This window comes from Meriones unguiculatus, chromosome 12 (assembly GCF_030254825.1).
Source record: "Meriones unguiculatus strain TT.TT164.6M chromosome 12, Bangor_MerUng_6.1, whole genome shotgun sequence".
In the NCBI taxonomy this organism is placed as follows: Eukaryota; Metazoa; Chordata; class Mammalia; order Rodentia; family Muridae; genus Meriones; species Meriones unguiculatus.
Window position 1 is genome coordinate 89,562,791 of NC_083360.1, and position 17,649 is coordinate 89,580,439.

At 39.3% G+C, this 17,649-nt stretch overlaps 1 protein-coding gene across 2 annotated transcripts in view; it reads left to right on the top strand.

The window, feature by feature from the left end:
- The window catches only part of Spata6 (spermatogenesis associated 6), a 91,617-nt gene that overhangs the window by 66,719 nt on the left and 7,249 nt on the right, over positions 1–17,649 (top strand). For both annotated transcript variants that reach the window (XM_021629111.2, XM_060366145.1), the window contains 2 exons: positions 3,004–3,103; positions 12,899–12,990. In XM_021629111.2, the coding sequence (XP_021484786.1) occupies positions 3,004–3,103; positions 12,899–12,990 (192 nt within the window). The remainder of the gene's footprint in view (positions 1–3,003; positions 3,104–12,898; positions 12,991–17,649) is intronic.

Sequence of the window (17,649 nt, forward strand, 5' to 3'; positions counted from 1 at the left end):
ACCTGTGCTCAGGTATCATGTGTCTGTCCGCTTTCATGTCTTCCTGGGTAAAAACCCTTGCACATCTCTCTCCCAGAATCCTTTCTGCCTACTGGATGTCCCATCTCCTATTTTCTGCCTAAGCTATAGGCCATCAGATTTATTATTAACAGGTGCTACATCCGTACAATACACAAGACATTCTTTCTACACATACACATGCACACACTCCCTCACTTTAGTAGTTTATTAGAAACTCTTAAAGGGAGGGTTTCTGAAGAAGTCTGATGACTTGAATCTCACCAACAGGAAGCTTTTCTTGATTTTTGCATTTGCCCAGATGTTCAGACACAGTGGATGTATCTGTTAAACTTGCTACAAGAATCACATATTCCTGTGGTTCTTGTTCTGATACTTGTCATGTGTATAGGTTTTCAAGACTGCTTATACTTATCTTGCCTTTGTAAATATTGTTTTCTGTCCTTTTAATTTTTAATACATTTTGTAGGATTTTCCAATTCTAAATATACTGCAATATCATAGTATCAATTGAAAGGGACCTGAGTTATTTTATCTGTGGATATGTGTATACAATTTTAACTGTCTCTAAATTTTTTGTGGAGTATAGCTAAAGTTAACTTTGTAGTTATATTTCAGTGGAAGAAATACTGTAAGAGTAAATATTACTATTTGAACTCTTTTCTACCATACCTTAAGTTTTATGAGATCTGGTTTTACCCTGTAACTCCAGCTGACCTAGAAATTCCTGTGTAGATCAGGCTGGCCTATTTTGTGCTGATAACCCTGCGTCTGCCATTTGAGAGCTAAGATAGTTATTTCTTGCTGAATAAATGTGCTTAATATTTAAATAATTAAATAAAAAGGTTATTGCTAAAAAAAGTGAGTATCCTTAAAATTCAAAAGTCCCTGCTTTACATTTTTTAATTGTGTTTTTTTTCTTTTTCTTTTTTTAAAGATTATTTTATTATGTATACAATGTTCTGCCTGCATGTACATCTGAACACCAGAAAAGGGCACCATATCTCACTATAGATAGTTGTGAGCCACCATGTGTGGTTGTTGGGAATTGAACTCAGGACCTCTGGAAGAGCAAGGAGTGCTCTTAACCTCTGAGCCATCCCTCTAGGCCCTGCTTTACTTTTGATTGGATAAAAGTAAGGCACATTTAAAATAAGTGGTGAATTAGTTTGAACTTAACAAGATGAGTTAAAATTTTACTAATGTATCGAGTAACAAGTGTAGTACTTCTTTCCCACCAAAGTGTAATACCTCTATTTAGATGCAATCGTCTATGAAGAAGAAAATGTTCCAGGTATTCAACTCACATTACTGGAAGCAAAAACAGTTTACTCCTTTCAGGACTTAGTAGCCCTCTTTAAATGAGTGGCAGGCTAGGGACTGGTGTTTCTAGGTTCCCACTAATATGTTTACAGGTATTCACAGAATCCACTGACGTCATGAAACAGTTTAAACTGATGTTAAGTGTCTATTGCTGTCCCAGGAAAACTGGAAGTTTTGTCTAGCAGTGGAATGTCAGACACAGCTGCAGGAGTTTAAATGTATCGTATTCATTAAAATTAGATTTTCTCTAGGATTGAAGTAAGATGGTAACCCTTTGATCATGTTTTTTTAATAAACAGATTTTTAAAAAACTTTATCCAGTTTTAGTCAATGATTTTAGTTGAAGGTGCTTTTTCCTTTTTACCCATTTAAAAAAATGCCTCTAAAATCGCCATTCCATAAAATGGTTTCAATTTTGATAAGTGCTTCAGAGGCATCTCTCTAAATATTATTATTATGACTCCAGATTTGTTTACACTTTATAGTGTTACTAAAATTAGCTTTGATTTTTAGTATACGTAATTAAAAGGGAATTGACACCCTTTTAATCCATGCTTAAGTTTCTTTCTTTTGTAAATCGTATTAAAGCATGCGAGAGAAGCATTTCTTATTGGATAGCACAGACGAGTGGACCTGTGCACAGTGCCGTTGATGAAGCCGTGGAGCTGCACCTCCGATCTCCACCGTGGGCTTCCTGTAATTGCTCCACCAAGCCATTTGCATTGGTGCAGCTAATCTTTTTATCTGTGTGAAAGATTAAGTTTGGGATTATCTATTACATTAATGCCTATTGATTACGTTCTTTAAAGTAGAGCTTTTAACCATTAACCCATTTAATGATCTGTACTTTGTATAATAATGTAATATTCTAATTTTGTAAGAACAGGCTGAGAACAAAAAGGGGCTAAATTTAAGTAATGTATAACACACTTCTCATTCTTTATAGGGAATTATAGAGAGCACTTCAGACATATGCATTATAATTAAGGGGATCTGGAAATTTTCATGATGACCTGAGTAAAATAAAATAGCTTAATTATATGAATGTCAATTTTGAATTAAAGAAGAGCAGAGTGAAAAGAAATAGATGCCTTATTTCTTCTCTGACATTTTAAATCCCAATGTGCAGACTCTAATTAAATCCATAGTTTTCTCATCTATATTTAAATATTTCATCCTTTTAAAAATATGATTCTCATAGTAGATAGAGAGGTGATATCACTTTTGTTGAGAAGGGACCATTTTATTCCTATTCCAAAAGAATGGAAATGTGAGTAGATTCAAAGTGAGTAGATTCTTGTTTCTTCCACATAATAGTACATTAAATCATTAGAGAATAATTTTAAGGACATTGTACATAGAATTATTGTTCTGATGTGAAAATTTACATTTTATTTATAGATAAGTGCCAAAAAGTGATGTGTAAAAGTCATTACACCTATCTAGATCAGCCATGTCAGTATAGTCTCCCAAATACATGTCAAAATTAATTGTTAAAACTATTTTTAGACATTGTATAAAATGAATAGTGTAGCTGAGAATAAGTATCTGAAAAAGTTCTTTCTCCTCATGTTGGCCAAAGGAAGAAATTGTGGTAATTTAAGCTTATAAAGTTTCTTTTTGTTTTCTTTCTTTAACAATTACTACCTTTTGTGCCCACAGATTCCACTCTGACTGGTGTTCACCTTCAAACTGTGAAGAGATCCATGACCGGGTAAAAGATGTCTTGAAATCACATCAGGCTCATGCAAGACACTTATGTGTTAGTTTCCAAAATTTTCTCTTTTTATTAAAGACTTTTTAATAGGCTCCCAAACCAGCCAAGGAACTTACATGGCTCTTAGTTACAGAGAAGGAAAATGCATTCTTTGAAGGAATCTCTGCTTTTACTACAAGCAACATATCTAACTTCTTGCTTGGCCAGAGATATACAAAACGCCTTTTGTTTATCATTTTAGTGTATTTTATTACATTTATTCAGTGGTGTGTGTGTGTGTGTGTGTGTGTGTGTGTGTGTGTGTGACATGGGTGGAGGTCAGTGAACAACCTTGGTGGATTCAGTTTGTCAGTTCAGTTCTCTCCTTGCATCATGTGTGTCCTGAGGATCAAGTCAGGTCATCAGGGCAAGCAAGTGCCTATACTGGCTGAGCCATCTTTGGGTCTTAGGGTGGTTTCTGCTGTTGTTTTGTTTGATGTTTTAACGAGATTTTTCTAACATTGATCATCTGAACTATGGGCGTTTTTAGTTATAACATCATAAAATCACTAAACATTTTAATACTAAACATGACTAATAATTTAATATACTAGATTTTAACGTTTTTAGTAATAATTTTCAGTCATAATTATTTCATAAAAACACTAAGCAGTAACTTCGTAATTATCATTTTGAGGTTTTCAAAATGTGGGAACTCCTGTTTTGTGCATTTGGTAAAGGTGCATTTGATTCTACAGGTAGACCATAGAGATAGGGTATGTATGGAGGACCACTACTGCAGGACTTTCACAGGTCCTGCTTGTGGTTTAATTAATAGAGACAGACACTTCTAGATAGTTTAAAGCTGTTGGCCTTTTGTTGGGATAGTCTCTTAGCCAACTATCTAACTTTACCTTGGCTTCTCTGCCATACAGTTCCATTATTTCTTCCTCCTGCCTCCATTCTTGGTCTCTCCTTGAGTCTGCCCACATGCTGCCTGCCCAGAACTCCCACTTCTGTGCTTCCTGCCCCAGCTTTGGGCTGTCAGCTCTTTATTACACACACACACACACACACACACACACACACACACACACACAAACATGTTCCAGTCTGAACCAATCAGCAAGACACCTCTTTATTACACATACAAAAAAACAAAACAAAACAAAAAAACACACATTCCAGTCCGAACTAGTCAGCAGCAAGACATTTCTTATCGGTTGCCCTTTGACAGGTGAGGAAGGACAAGTACTTACAAATAGAAAACAGGTGATGGGCCACAGTAATGACAATTCCAAAAAAACCTGCCAGCACTTAGCTGGCAATTAACAATTGAAAATATAGGGACATCTGTGGTAGGCTCCCCTCCGGTTCACTCTCTTCTACTGCTTCCTATGTCTATCCTATTTTCCCTTCTGAATGAGAATTATGCACCTTCCCTAGGGTTCTCTTTGTCATTTAGCTCTTTTAGGTCTGTAGATTTTAGTATGTTTATGTTATGTGGCTGTAACAGTTTACCGTGTTGAGGACAGTTTAGCATTCACTAAGCTGTAGATATATCAAATGAGTAGAACAGAGTCCACAGATTGACCTACACAAATGCTACAGCTGATAACATGAAAAAAAAAAGTGCAAAGTCAATTAAACAAAGCCGTAGGAACTCTTGTCTCTGATTCCAAGTGTTGAGATTACAAGCGTACCAGCACTCCTAGCATTGCTTACATTGGTGCTGGGGTTAAACTTAGGTCCTCTGGTTCTCAAGGCAGCAATTCATTGACTCAACTGTTTCCCCAGCCAACACTTTGTATTTTTGTCTTATGAACAAATCGTTCTTCTGTATGAAAGCAAAACAAAAGAACTCAGCAGCAACAAAAAAGAAAAATTCCCTTGGCTCATAATTCACAACAGATCAAGAGATCTTAAGTGTTACAAGACCTTTAAAGGAAATCAGAAAAGAAAATGTAGACAATTTACATTTGGCGAGGAATTTTTTTGAAATGAGACAACCCATACCAGACAAAAACAAATTAAACTGGACCTTATAAAATTTATATGTTTGCCTCATGAAAGTAACTGGTAGAAGAATAGAAAGCCTTAGTCTGGGTGAAAGTTTTTTCAGCAAGGCCTGGATTTGATATCAAGACCCATGTGTGGTAGGGAGGAGGGGTTGGGACTAGCCTAGTGAAAGTTCACATCGCAAGCGATTATCATGCTCACTTTGGTGTCCTGTGATGTGAAGGAGTCTTCTCTGTGATGTTGTCACCCTAGTCTAACTTGAGAAAACATAAGACAAAACTGAATTGAAAAGCTGTCTTTAAAACATGCAAGCACTGGGCTGGAGAGATGGCTCAGCCATTAAAGGCTAAGCTCACAGGCAAACCCATAAAATATATACTCTTCCAAATTACCAAGTAACCAGCCACAGGTTAGAGGAAATCCCGGAGAACTGGTGACTAATATTGCATGGTCTTTTGCACTGAGTCTGTAAAGCAGAAGGGCATTGTTGAGAAGACCAGGAATCCAAACACATCCGGCAGCTAATGTAAAGGTAGCAATACTGATGAGAGAGTTTTAATTTGGCTGAGTGTACCCTGCTCATGTCAGACAGTCACAGTAAGAGACCCTCAATGAAAGGGGTGTTTCTGTGTATCATTCTGTACCATCTTTGCAAATTTTCTATAAATTGAAAATAGTATTCCAAAATTTAAAAGGTAAAAGAGGGTTTCATTTCAACTCCCCCAGCCCCAAGTTTTAGAGAGAGTTGGTGTGAGTCCAGGTTTCCCGTGTAACTTTTGCTGGCTCAGCATGGAGTGCACTTTAGTGCCTTCCCTCACTCTTGAAGTTTGCAGTGCTCATCACGGAGGGAGCGGTAAGCTCAGCTTTGTACCATGGAAGATCGTTGGAACTTGATTCGTAGGAACTTGATTCTTAGGGGATTTCCAAACCTACGGAGTTCTCTGTCCTCAGGCAGCTGACCTGTTGAACAAAGCATAGAATCTTGGTATTTGTTTTGGGCTCAAAAGCCACAGATGCTCCCAGGAGGAAGCCAGGTGGCCTATTAGCTCATCTCTTTGGGGTCATCTCTTCTGGAGAGTCTAGTCACCATAATTACAGCTGTTTGAGCAGCTTTCTGGTGCTTTTCAATACCAGAAGAATTAATGTAATCAGTTTACTATATCCTGTCCAGAAATAGGAGACTTTCACTCCAATTTTTTAAATCAAATTTGTATTTATTTGGTATTCTGGGATGTAAGATAATGCTGTTCATGTTAGCTTACGCTAGGCACTAATTTCAATACTGTCCAGCAGCAAACAGAGCACAAACTTACAGTCAACATTTTCAGCCTGTATGCATTCATATAGCATCCCCTCCCTGAGGGGATGCTCAACACTGTGCAAAGCTCAGAGGCTCTTCTCATGAAATCAGATTTTCTTCCTGTGAGGAGAGAAAATAGACAGTGCTTTAATAAATCACTGAATGGATATGAGACAGTAAAAACAAACAAGAACCAAAACCAAGTGTGCTAGGGCATGTAATTAAGAGTATCAACGCAAAGCATTAGCATGGCATATTGTTCTCTCAAAGAAAAACTGAAATTGGCATATAGGAATCGCAATATTTGTTAGAGGCTAGGCCCTGTGTACACACTAGTCTGTTTTCCTTACAGTAATCTTGTAAATTAAGTATTATTAGGTAATAAGCAATATTTCAAAATGAGGAAGCTGACATTCAGAAAGTTTAAGTGACAAGTATAAGGTTACATAGCCACTATTCATGGTTTTAACCAAGATTTGAATCCAGATAACATCTTTATCTTAACCACTCCATTCTACAGTGATGAATGCTAAGTACATCCTGATACACATAAGCCCAGAGATGTGGTCCAGCTTAAGCATGTAAGAGCCATAGATGTACACATCTTCAAGAATAAGTCAGTGTGATACACCAGACATGGCTGTTGACCTACTTGGTATATCAGCTTTTTTTTTTTTTTTTTGTGAGGAAATTAACTTCGTAACAGTGAGTGGGAAGTTGGTTTAGGACAAGAATAGGAGCTTAAAATGAGACTTGCCAAAGTATTGTGACGGAGGAATCAATCAGAAAGGATGTGTGATTTGTCAGGATATGCTATAGTTTAGATTTGATAGTTGGAAATTGAAATCTACATTGGAATTTGTTGATTTGCCCCTTAATTCCAGGCATTAAACTAAGTGATATTTTATGTGGGGTTTGAAAGCAGACTTTTGTCCAATATATTTCCATAATTTCCTCACAGGTGTTACAAGTATTTATATATTTAGTATAGGTAGCATGCTAAGTATGATAGCTATATAATAGGCATTTAATTAATTTTCCTCTTCAAAACCATGTTCCTCCTAACTGGTCTGGGGCTTCCAGCATTCCTTAAACTCACAGACCCTCTAGAGTCCAGCAGTGTGAAGGAGTGCATGATCCCCAGTGGGCCGGACTCTGCCATTGGTTCTCCATTCTCATATTCAGAACCTGTGGACGCTCCCAGCCATACCCAAAGAAAGTTTAAAGGAGATGCTAAAAGGGACAAACCCAGAGCTAGAGAGTTGGCTCAGTGGATAGGAGTACTTGTTGCTCTGGAAGATGACCTGGGTTTAGTTCCCAGCCATTTATAACTCTTGTTCCAGCAAATCCAACACCTTCTTTGACCTCCAAGGGCACCAGGCACACATAGCATGCATATATACATACACACATGTAGGCAAAAAACATGTACACATAAAATAAACTTTTAGAAAAGAGAAAAAGCCAAGGCAGAAGGCAAATCAGCAGATGATCCACAGGGTTGCCTGCTAAAGCAGAACCTTCAGAGAAGGAGCTAATGCCCACAAGGGGCCCTGCAAAGACAGAAGAGAAGATCCCTGAGGGGTGAAAAGGACAAAAAGAAACTGCCGAGATGCCAAGCCGAGCAGGCACCAAGAGCGGGGGGCTGTAGATGCCCCGGGGAGGGTGCAGGTTTCACAGCTGAACTTAGGCACAGTGCAGGCTGAAATACCATTTTGTCACATTTTATATAAAGATGCAGAAAGTGAGTTTTTAAAACTCTCTTAGCACACAAAGCACTTCATTATTTGAGGAAGACAGCACATATGTCACTAAGAGCCTGCCTGACGTGGGGAAATTGTCTTTCTCTGGTTGGAAGACTCCGAGAAGGGACCATAGTGACACACATGGCCACCTAGGTACAGAATGCTTTCTTATGTGGGAGGGGACCCAGACTTATTTTTATTTTCTCCTCCTCTCCCACCATCAACATAGACTTAAGTCCCTTACAATCCAGGGCACTGTTGGGACCTGACCCCCAAGAGCACTCTGGGCTCTGCAGTGGCATCATGCATGGTTGCTGGGGTGCCTTATTTTTATTAAATGACACTTTCTTTGATTTTCTACATAGCACAGTGTTAGATCCTGGACTATCATGGTGTCTCTGATCATCCTGTCTCCTAATATGAGCTTTAAGATGATGGTCACTATCTGTCCAGATCACACAGCATGAAGACAGTGTGTGAATCGATTTTCTAAAGACCCCACACATTTCTCTGGGTTGGAGTCGTAAGCAGCCCTGCTGCACTGTAGTTTTTATACCTGCTTACTCAGTCTTGCTCAGTACCTGGCTCCTCTGTTCTCCTTGTTTCCTAGACTAAATGACATGATGAAGGCCCCATCACCCTATAGAAGATATTTTCCTTTGTTTGTCAGGATTTCACTAAAGTCACTTCTCTACCACTATCATGTCATTCTGTCCATAGCATCCATATTTCTTTTACTTTAAATTATTCCTCTTAGTGAAGCTAGTTCAGGTTTTTGGTCTTTTTTTTGTTTTGCTTTTTATGTACATGGGTGTTTTATTTACATATAAGTCTGTGCACATGCCTGGTCCCCTTGGATGCCAGAAGTGGATATTGGACACCTGGAACTGGAGTTAGACTGTTGTGAGCCACTGTGTAGGTGCTGGGAATCAAACCTGAGTCCTCTAGAAGAGCACCAGGTATCCTTTAACTGTTAAGTGTTTTCTTCCCTTTAGGATCTCATCTCTAATATACTGTGCTGTCTTTTCAATGCTCTCAGGCACGGAGGACTGACCATGGTGTCCATGGCTGTCCAGCTGTCCTTCTCCTAATGCAGATTTTTCCTGAAGGGTCATTTTGTGAGAGCTGCTTCCCACCACCCACCCAACCTCTCTCTTCTCTCATACTTCTAAACAGACCATATTTTGTCTTTTAACACCTCCAAACCTCAGAAATAGTCCCTGTTCCCCTTACTAGGGAACACCCTTGGATACTGAGCTACCATGGGCTACATCCAAGCATGGGTTCTAGGTTATATCCATACATGGTCCTTGGTTGGAGATACAGTCTCATCAAAGACCCCTGGGCCCAGAGAATGGGGTTTTGCTGAAATGGACATGATCATTATGTGGTACTTCTGCCTTAAAATGTTTTGTGGGAGGAAGGTAGAGGCTTTTGAACAGTTGGGCTCAAAAAGCCAGTCAGTGCTTGGAGCACAGTGAGAGAAATGGAGGCTGGTTTGTGATCTTTCAGAGGGAATCTTATGGGCTGTTCATGTGATATTTTTGACTAAGAATCTGAGGAAGTAAAATTTTTGTTTTACTGGGTCTATTGGTGCTAGTTAGCTGAGGCTAATAATAATAATAATAATAATAATAATAATAATAAGCTGTGATTAAAAAGGGACTAGCATCACTGATGTGAAATTTGGGAGTTTTCCTCAGAACTTAGCATATAGAACCCATGTTCCAGAGAACATCAAAGCTGCATCCCAGGCTGACAGCTGAACTTGGCACATGATTTTTAAGAACCTTCCACCTGCTGTTGGTTTGGAAGGTATGAAGGGGCCTTGGAGAGCAACTGAGGCTTGACAGGGTTGGCGGGGTCAGTGTCCCTGCTGAGAGGCCAGGCGGCATTAGTGAAGAAGCAGCCTCAGTTGCAGTGCAGACCTTAGGACCAGAAGGATGTTGTCTAGTTTTTTATTGGTGTCTTTTCCTGTCTAACCAAATCACAATCTTTATGAAGTTATTTTTTCATAAACTTTTTGGGCCTCTCACATATAGGTAAGCACTCTACCACTTATATTTTAATCAATACTTTTCTGAATTTTTGGAAATGAAACATGTTTTAGTGTAATTCGTAAAATGTGTAGCTTGAGAATCCTTTTTTTAAAATCATTATTTTTCTCCCAAAATTCACAGCATAGTTTCTGGGATATCTTGGCTTGTTTTCTCTTCCCATTTGCATAGATTTTTTTTTCTTTTCTTCTATTTCTCTGTTTAGTTTGGATTCTGTTCACAGGTGTTATTTTACTGTGTGGTTTTATGAAGAAAGACAACTTTGACCATTAGTTTTGAGAGTTAATAGTTCCCAGGTGTCTGTAACTCCTGTGGAATTTCCTGTAAATTCTTTGTGCTCACCACTGGAGGAGCTGAAAACATCTGCTTCTGGTGGCCGCCCTTAGCTGATGCACTGAGCTTCCGAGACTTTTGAAGTTCTCAGGTGGATGCCATGTGGGACCCCTACCCTGAATTTCCCTTCACAGGTCGTGTGACAGCAGCCACCTCTGTTAACTAAGGTGCCACCTTGCTAACAGGCTGTCTTCTCACTCCACTTCATCGTACATCTTCAGTTTTTACCTCAATATTATGTATTTTACTTCTTTGTGCAATAGGCCGAGTTTCAACAAAGTGTACTGTGAGTGAAACAGCATCCAGATCACTTACAACCTTCTCGGTACCCAGCTATCCCGGATGCTGCTCCAGGGGCCTTCTTTCCACCAGGCATGCCAGTATCCTAATACATGATGCCATCTAGACTCGTTTGATATGGGTTTGAAAATTCAAAATCACATATCATGATAACCCCATGTCTGCTTTCTTTAGCTTTGTTAGCTGACCATTGTGTGTGGAACACGTGGAACATGCATGTCTTCACTTTTTTATGTAGATATATTCAGCAAATTACACTCCACTAGATCTACATATATTCATTCATTTACATGCTATCTATATGTACAAGAGCAGAAATGGGACTTGGCCTTTCACAAAGAATACCACAGTCAGTCTGCCGTGTTTCTAGTTTGAGGCTAGGTACAGTTGTACACAGGATTGTGTAGATCCTTTGATGTATAATATTAGTTTTAAATGTACCTAGGAAGGGCTTGAGGGACAAGGAATTTGGATATGCATGCGTTGAAAACTGTGTGTATACATATATACGTACATTAATATGCATAAGATAATCACACAGATACATATCTATATATGGAGAAAGGGAGAAAAGAAACGGAAAGAGCGGAGGAGTGGAGAGGGGAAGGATGAGAGGAACTGAACATGAACTTCATTTGTTTCCCATGACCCTAATATACCTAACAGCTAATATAATTGAGGTACTTTTAAACTTGACCCATTTTATGAGACCAGTGTGGAATTTTCCATTTGTGACACTCAAATAATTTGAATCTTGAAGCATTTTCTATTTTGGATTAGGGATATTGCTTTTGATTCTGAATTCTTGATTTTTTTTATCCGTGTTGTAAAAGCTGTGAGGTCAGTTGCTAACCAGCTCAGCATGCTCAGCCAGAGCTTATTTAGGATTCTAGCCCATTAGGTCTGGCCATTATGTCTTACAAGAATTTTGTCATTTCTTACTTTTTGAATATTGAACTATATTTTTTAGATCTTTTGATTCCGTCTCACAAGTTTCTTGAGCTCTCAATATTGAGTTTCAATATTATTTTTTAATATTTTTATGAGTGTTTTGCCCTCATGTCTGTCTGTGTTCTTTTGTGTGCCTGGTGCCTGCTGAAGGCAGAATGGGGTACCAGTCCCCAAGGACTGAAATTTCAGATATTTGTGAACCACCTGTGCATCCTGGGACCTGAACCTAGTAGGTCCTCTGAAAGAGCAGCCAGTGCTCTCCAGCCCTGGACTCCTCATCTGTATTTATCATTCTACTTTTATTATGACTATTTATTTTGAAGTTAATTAATTTTGATTTCTACTGATTCTAATGTGCCATTACACTTACCTGTTAAGTTGCTTATTTCAGTGACTGTTTTTAATTCTCCATCTCTTTAATCCATCTTCATAGACTTGTTTCTAATATTCTCTTAAAATACAAGTCCAATATGTCCAACTTCCCATCAATTTTCTTGATCATACTAATCACAAATAATAATTTCAAGTGTCCATCTCATAAAATTCATTATTTAGAATGTGTTTATATCTGCATCTTTGTCTTTTTTTTTTTTTCTTAGTGGTGATGGTGGCCCGCCTCTAGGTGCACTGCTCATAAGTTCTGGATATGTTTAAAATGTTTTTGAGTTTTTCATGAAGAAAGGGTTTTGTTTTCCTTTTTTTTAAGGAGGTAGCATCAAGGGATCCAAAAGGGAGTTACCTGGTTTTAGGCTACATTGAATTGTGAGAAATCCCTGTTTATTCTCAGTCAGAATATCAGAAACAAGTCTATGAAGATGAATTAAAGAGATTGAGAAGGTTATAGTTCATATATGCATGTAGCAATAATTAATGAAAAAAGAGGCTATTGTTTTGAAATAGAAGCAAGGAGGGGTATGTGGGAGGATTTGGAGGGAGCAAAGGAAGGGGAATTATGTAATTATACTATTATCTCAAAATAAGTAATTTTTAAAATGTTATCGAGAGACAAAGCATTGTCAGCAGTTTATTTCTTTCCTGAGCTATCCATTCACTTGCCAGTCTCGGGCAGTGAGGCCAGAGGGGGACATTTCCCGCAGACCAACAGCCACTGTGTTGAAAGCAATGAGAAAATTAATGGAAATATTTTACTTTTCAGGATGAGAGAGACCCAGAGAAAGACGACGAGCTGGAAATGAAGAGGAGCCTCTTATACAGAGACTCTGCCTACGACAGCGACCCGGAATACAGGTAGGGCTCGCTTCTGAGGGTGGGAGCTTTCTCACAGCGACCCGGAATACAGGTAGGGCTCGCTTCTGAGTTAAATCTTGTAATTCCTGAAGCTTTTCAATAACAACACTTCTGAAGGCTAGGTGCCCTGGAGACAGGCACCGGAGTTTCCCTTCTCCAGTCCCCATTCTGGGGCAGAAACAGCAGCAGCCATGTACTGGTGTTTGCTGTCCCAGCACTGCAGAAGCAGAGGCAGGAGGAGCCATCCTGCTTCTGGACCTCATCTCCAAAGAAGGCGGAGAACCATTGTAAGACACTAGACGCTGACTTCTGCCTCTCCACACGCGTGCCCATCCATTCGCATAATAGGTGCACATGCATGCACGTGCGCACACATGCTCACACACACATACACAAACACTCAAGCGCACGTGCGCGCACACACACACACACACACTCACACTCGCTCACATTCACATGCTCAAATAGCCAACTCATGATGATGCGTTTTCTGTTTAGGATTTATTTGACACCAGCAAATCCATGTTTCATGATACATTTATTCTAAATTAAAAATGGTTTTCATAATTTTAGACAAGTAAATCTTTTTAAAATAATAAGAAAAAATCTGCTCTTCTAAAAGTTCGGGGATATTAATAATTAAAATATTTTCGAAATATTACACTAGCAAATTTTACTTTGAAGGTTCTTTTCCAGTGACCATAGATGCAGAATTAAGAACTATAGATCCTGGGTCGTCGCGGTCATGTTCGCTGCTACACCGCGGAGCACTGTATGAGTTCTTCATTGTGGAATTTCTTAGGGACTGTATTCCATGAGGTGGAATTAATTTCTCCCTAGCTGGAGTCTGCACCACAATCTCTATTCCTTTCCACGGCTAGCTTAGCTGGAACCTCTATGAACAAATGCGGGTGCGGCATATGAGTGTGATCTCCTTTTCCAAAGTCATTACCTAACAATCAAGAAGTAGCCTGGGCATCTTATGGGTTCATTTTAATAGATGGATTTGTAAGGGAAACAGTCAAAAGAGGAAAAGAAGGGTTCAGAGAGCACACAATTTATGCAAAGGTTTTTTTTTTTCTCCTCTTTGTTCATTCTTAAAAGATTCTTCCTTAGGTTATGTTACCAATTAGTATTTTGCCAACTTGATACAAACTAGAGACACCTGAGAGGAGGGAACTCCTCTAAATGAAAAACTCTAAATAAACAAATCTTAACACTTATGTAATGCAAAGATTTAACTTGGCTAGAGAAATGGCTCAATGGGTAAGCTCTGTGTTAATTTTTGGTGTCCCTTTATAGCACCCTCCATTTGTATTCATCCTTTTGATTTGATTTTATTTTTATTAATTAGAGTTTATTCACTTTGTACCCCACCCCCTTTTCCTCTCAATCCCACCCTCCCTCCCTCTACTTCTATGCTCCTCCCTCAGCCCAATGATAGGGGAGGTCCTCCTCCCTTTCCATCTGACCATAGTCTATCAGGTCTCATCAGGACTTGCTTCATCATCTTCCTCTGTGGACTGATAAGGCTGCTCCCCCATCAGGGGGAGGTGATCAAAGGGCCAGCCACTGAGTTCATGTCAGAGACAGTCCTTGTTCCCATTACTAGGGCACTCAATTGGATACTGAACTGCCATGGGCTACATCTGTGCAGGGGTTCTAGGTTATCTCCATGCATGGTCCTTGTTTGGAGTATCAGTCTCAGAAAAGACCCCTGTTCCCAGATTTTTTGGTTCTGTTGTTCTCCTTGTGGAGCTCCTGTCCCCTCCAGGTCTTTCTATCTCCCCCTTTTTTCATAAGATTCCCTGCACTCTGCCCAAAGTTTGACTATGAGTCTCAGCCTCTGCTTTGATACTCTGCTGGATAGAGTCTTTCAGAAGTCCTCTGTGGTAGGCTCTTGTTCTTTTTGCTCCCTCTTCCGATATCTATCCCGTTTGCCTTTCTGAATGAAGACTGAGCATCTTACCCAGGGTCCTCTTTGATTAGCTTATTTAGGTATACAGATTTTAGTATGATTATCCTATATTATATTTCTAATATCCACTTATAAGTGAGTATATACCATGTGTGTGTTTCTGCTTCTGGAATAGCTCACTCGGGATGATGATTTCTAGATCCCACCATTTGCCTGGAAATGATTTCCTTGTTTTTAATAGCTGAGTAGTATTCCATCGTGTTCATTCTTGAGCCAACAAGATGGGATGGTCAAGCCTTAAGAATTTGCCCCTCAAGTGACTAGGGTGCTGTTTTAGTTTATCTTCATTTTCTGTGCATCCCATTAAAAGGGACTGAGAGGCAGGCACCTTCTCAGAGCAAGTAATGAAAGCTTTTCTTATTAGAAAGTCATTTTTGTGAATCCTTTGCTTAGGGAAGAAAAATAAATGACTTATAACTAGTCTTCAGTACGTCCTTATGAGCAGATTTTCGGCTAATGCTGAAAGGAGGGAAAAGATGGCATCATAACATTTTCATCCTATGTTGATTGACCATATTTAAGAAAACTATGTCTTTGAGTGCTTCCCAAAGTGTGGTTCATATTAGAAGCACTAACATCTTCCTCTTAAAGATATGAAGTCTCAGGGCTCCACTTGAGCTGTATTCTATCAGGAACCTGGGGAGTGGGCCAACAACCTGAATTACAGCAGTGACTCTGGTACATATTAAGGTTTGAGAAACATTTCTAAGTCTTATCAATGCATACAATAGTTTGTAAGACTCAACTTTGTATAGTATTTTTTCTTTTCCATTTTTTTATTTTTTTAATATTAGTTACAGTTTATTTACTTTGTATCCCTGCTGTACCCCTTCTTTCCCTCCCAGTTCCACCCTCCCTCCCTCATCTCCTCCCTGCCCCTTTCCAAGTCCACTGATTGGGGAAGACCTCGTCCCCTTTCATCTGATACTGGTTTATCAGGTATCTTCAGGACTGGCTGCAAAGTCCTCCTCTGTGGCCTATCAGGGCTGCTCCTCCCTGGGGGGGGGGAGGTCAAAGAGCCAGCCATTGAGTTCATGTCAGAAACAGTCCCTGTTCCCCTTATTAGGGAACCCACTTGGATACTGAGCTACCATGGACTACATCTGAGCAGAGGTTCTAGGGTTACATTCATACATGGTCCTTGTTTGGAGAAATAGTCTCATAAAAGACCCCTGTGCCCAGATATATTTGGTCCTTGTGGAGCTCCTATCCTCTCCAGGTCATATTAACCCCCCCCTTTTTTATGATTCCCTGTACTCTGCCGAAGGTTTGGTTATGAGTCTTAATATCCACTTTGATTCACTGCTAGTAGAGTCTTTCAGAGGCCCTCTGCGGTAGGCTCCTGCCCTGTTACTTGTTTGCTCCTACATCCAATGTCCATCCCATTTGTCTTTCTAAATGAGGATTAATCATCTTACCCCAGGTCCTCTTTCTTGTTTATCTTCTCTAGGTGTATAGATTTCAGTATGTTTATCCTATCTTGTAGGTCTATATGAGTGAGTATATACCATGTGTGTCTTTCTGCTTTTGGGATACATCACTCAGGATGATCTTTTCTAGGTCCCACCATTTGCCTGCAAATTTCATGATTTCCTCATTTTTAATTGCTGAGTAGTATTCTATATTTTAAAGCAATGTTATCAGACCATAATATAGCCTCTTCTTGTTATCTGTTTTAAAGCCTAAGACCAAGTCTTTTCCTTCCTTCCTACCATCCATCCATCCATCCATCCATCCATCCATCCATCTATCCATCCATTGTCTAGAGCATATTCCAGAAGCTCAGGACTTTTCTGCATGTTTTATTCACTGACATTTTTGCTTGATAGAAACTGTTTATTGAGTTTTATGACAAGGAGTATATATTTTAAAATCTAAAATACCTTATACCCATCAGAATGGCTAAGACCAAAACTCATGCGACAATACATGCTGGAGAGAATGTGGAGAAAGGGGAACCCCATGGCAAGCTTAGTCTCCAAGTGAGCTCCGTAGTAAGGGGAACAGGGACTGTCTCTGACATGAACTCAATGGCTGGCTCTTTGATCACCTCCCCCTGAGTGGGGAGCAACCTTACCAGGCCACAGAGGTATATGATGCAGCCAGTCCTGACAGGCTAGGGTCAGATGGAAAGAGAGGAGAACCTCCCCTATCAGTGGGTGGGGGCATGGGAGAAGAGGGAGGGTAGAATTAGGAGGGACGAGGGAGGGGCCTACACCTGGGATATGAAATGAATAAATTATAACTAACAAAAAATTAATTAATTAAAAGAACAACTTTTCTGTACTGACTGGGGTAAGGTAAAGTCTTCAAAGCAGTAAACAGACCTACAAATATATCTTAGCCATTTTTATTTCTTTTGAGACCCTTCTGTTTAATTCCATGCCCCCATTTAAAATTTTTTTTTGGTTGTCTGTTTTCTTGTAAGTTTTTGTTGTTCTATACACTAACTCTGTCAGAAATGTAGCTGGTAAGGATTTTTTCTACTGTTTAGGCGATAATCCTGAAATGATTGTATTTTTTATTGTACGTAAGTTTTTTTATTATTATTTTTTAAATTCTGTGACATTCTTATTTGTCACTTAGTGACTGTACTACCTACTGACATTCTGGTGAGAAATCCCTTTCCTGAGCCTCGAAGTTCAAGAGCATCTGCTTTTTAATGTTAAGTTCAGGGTATT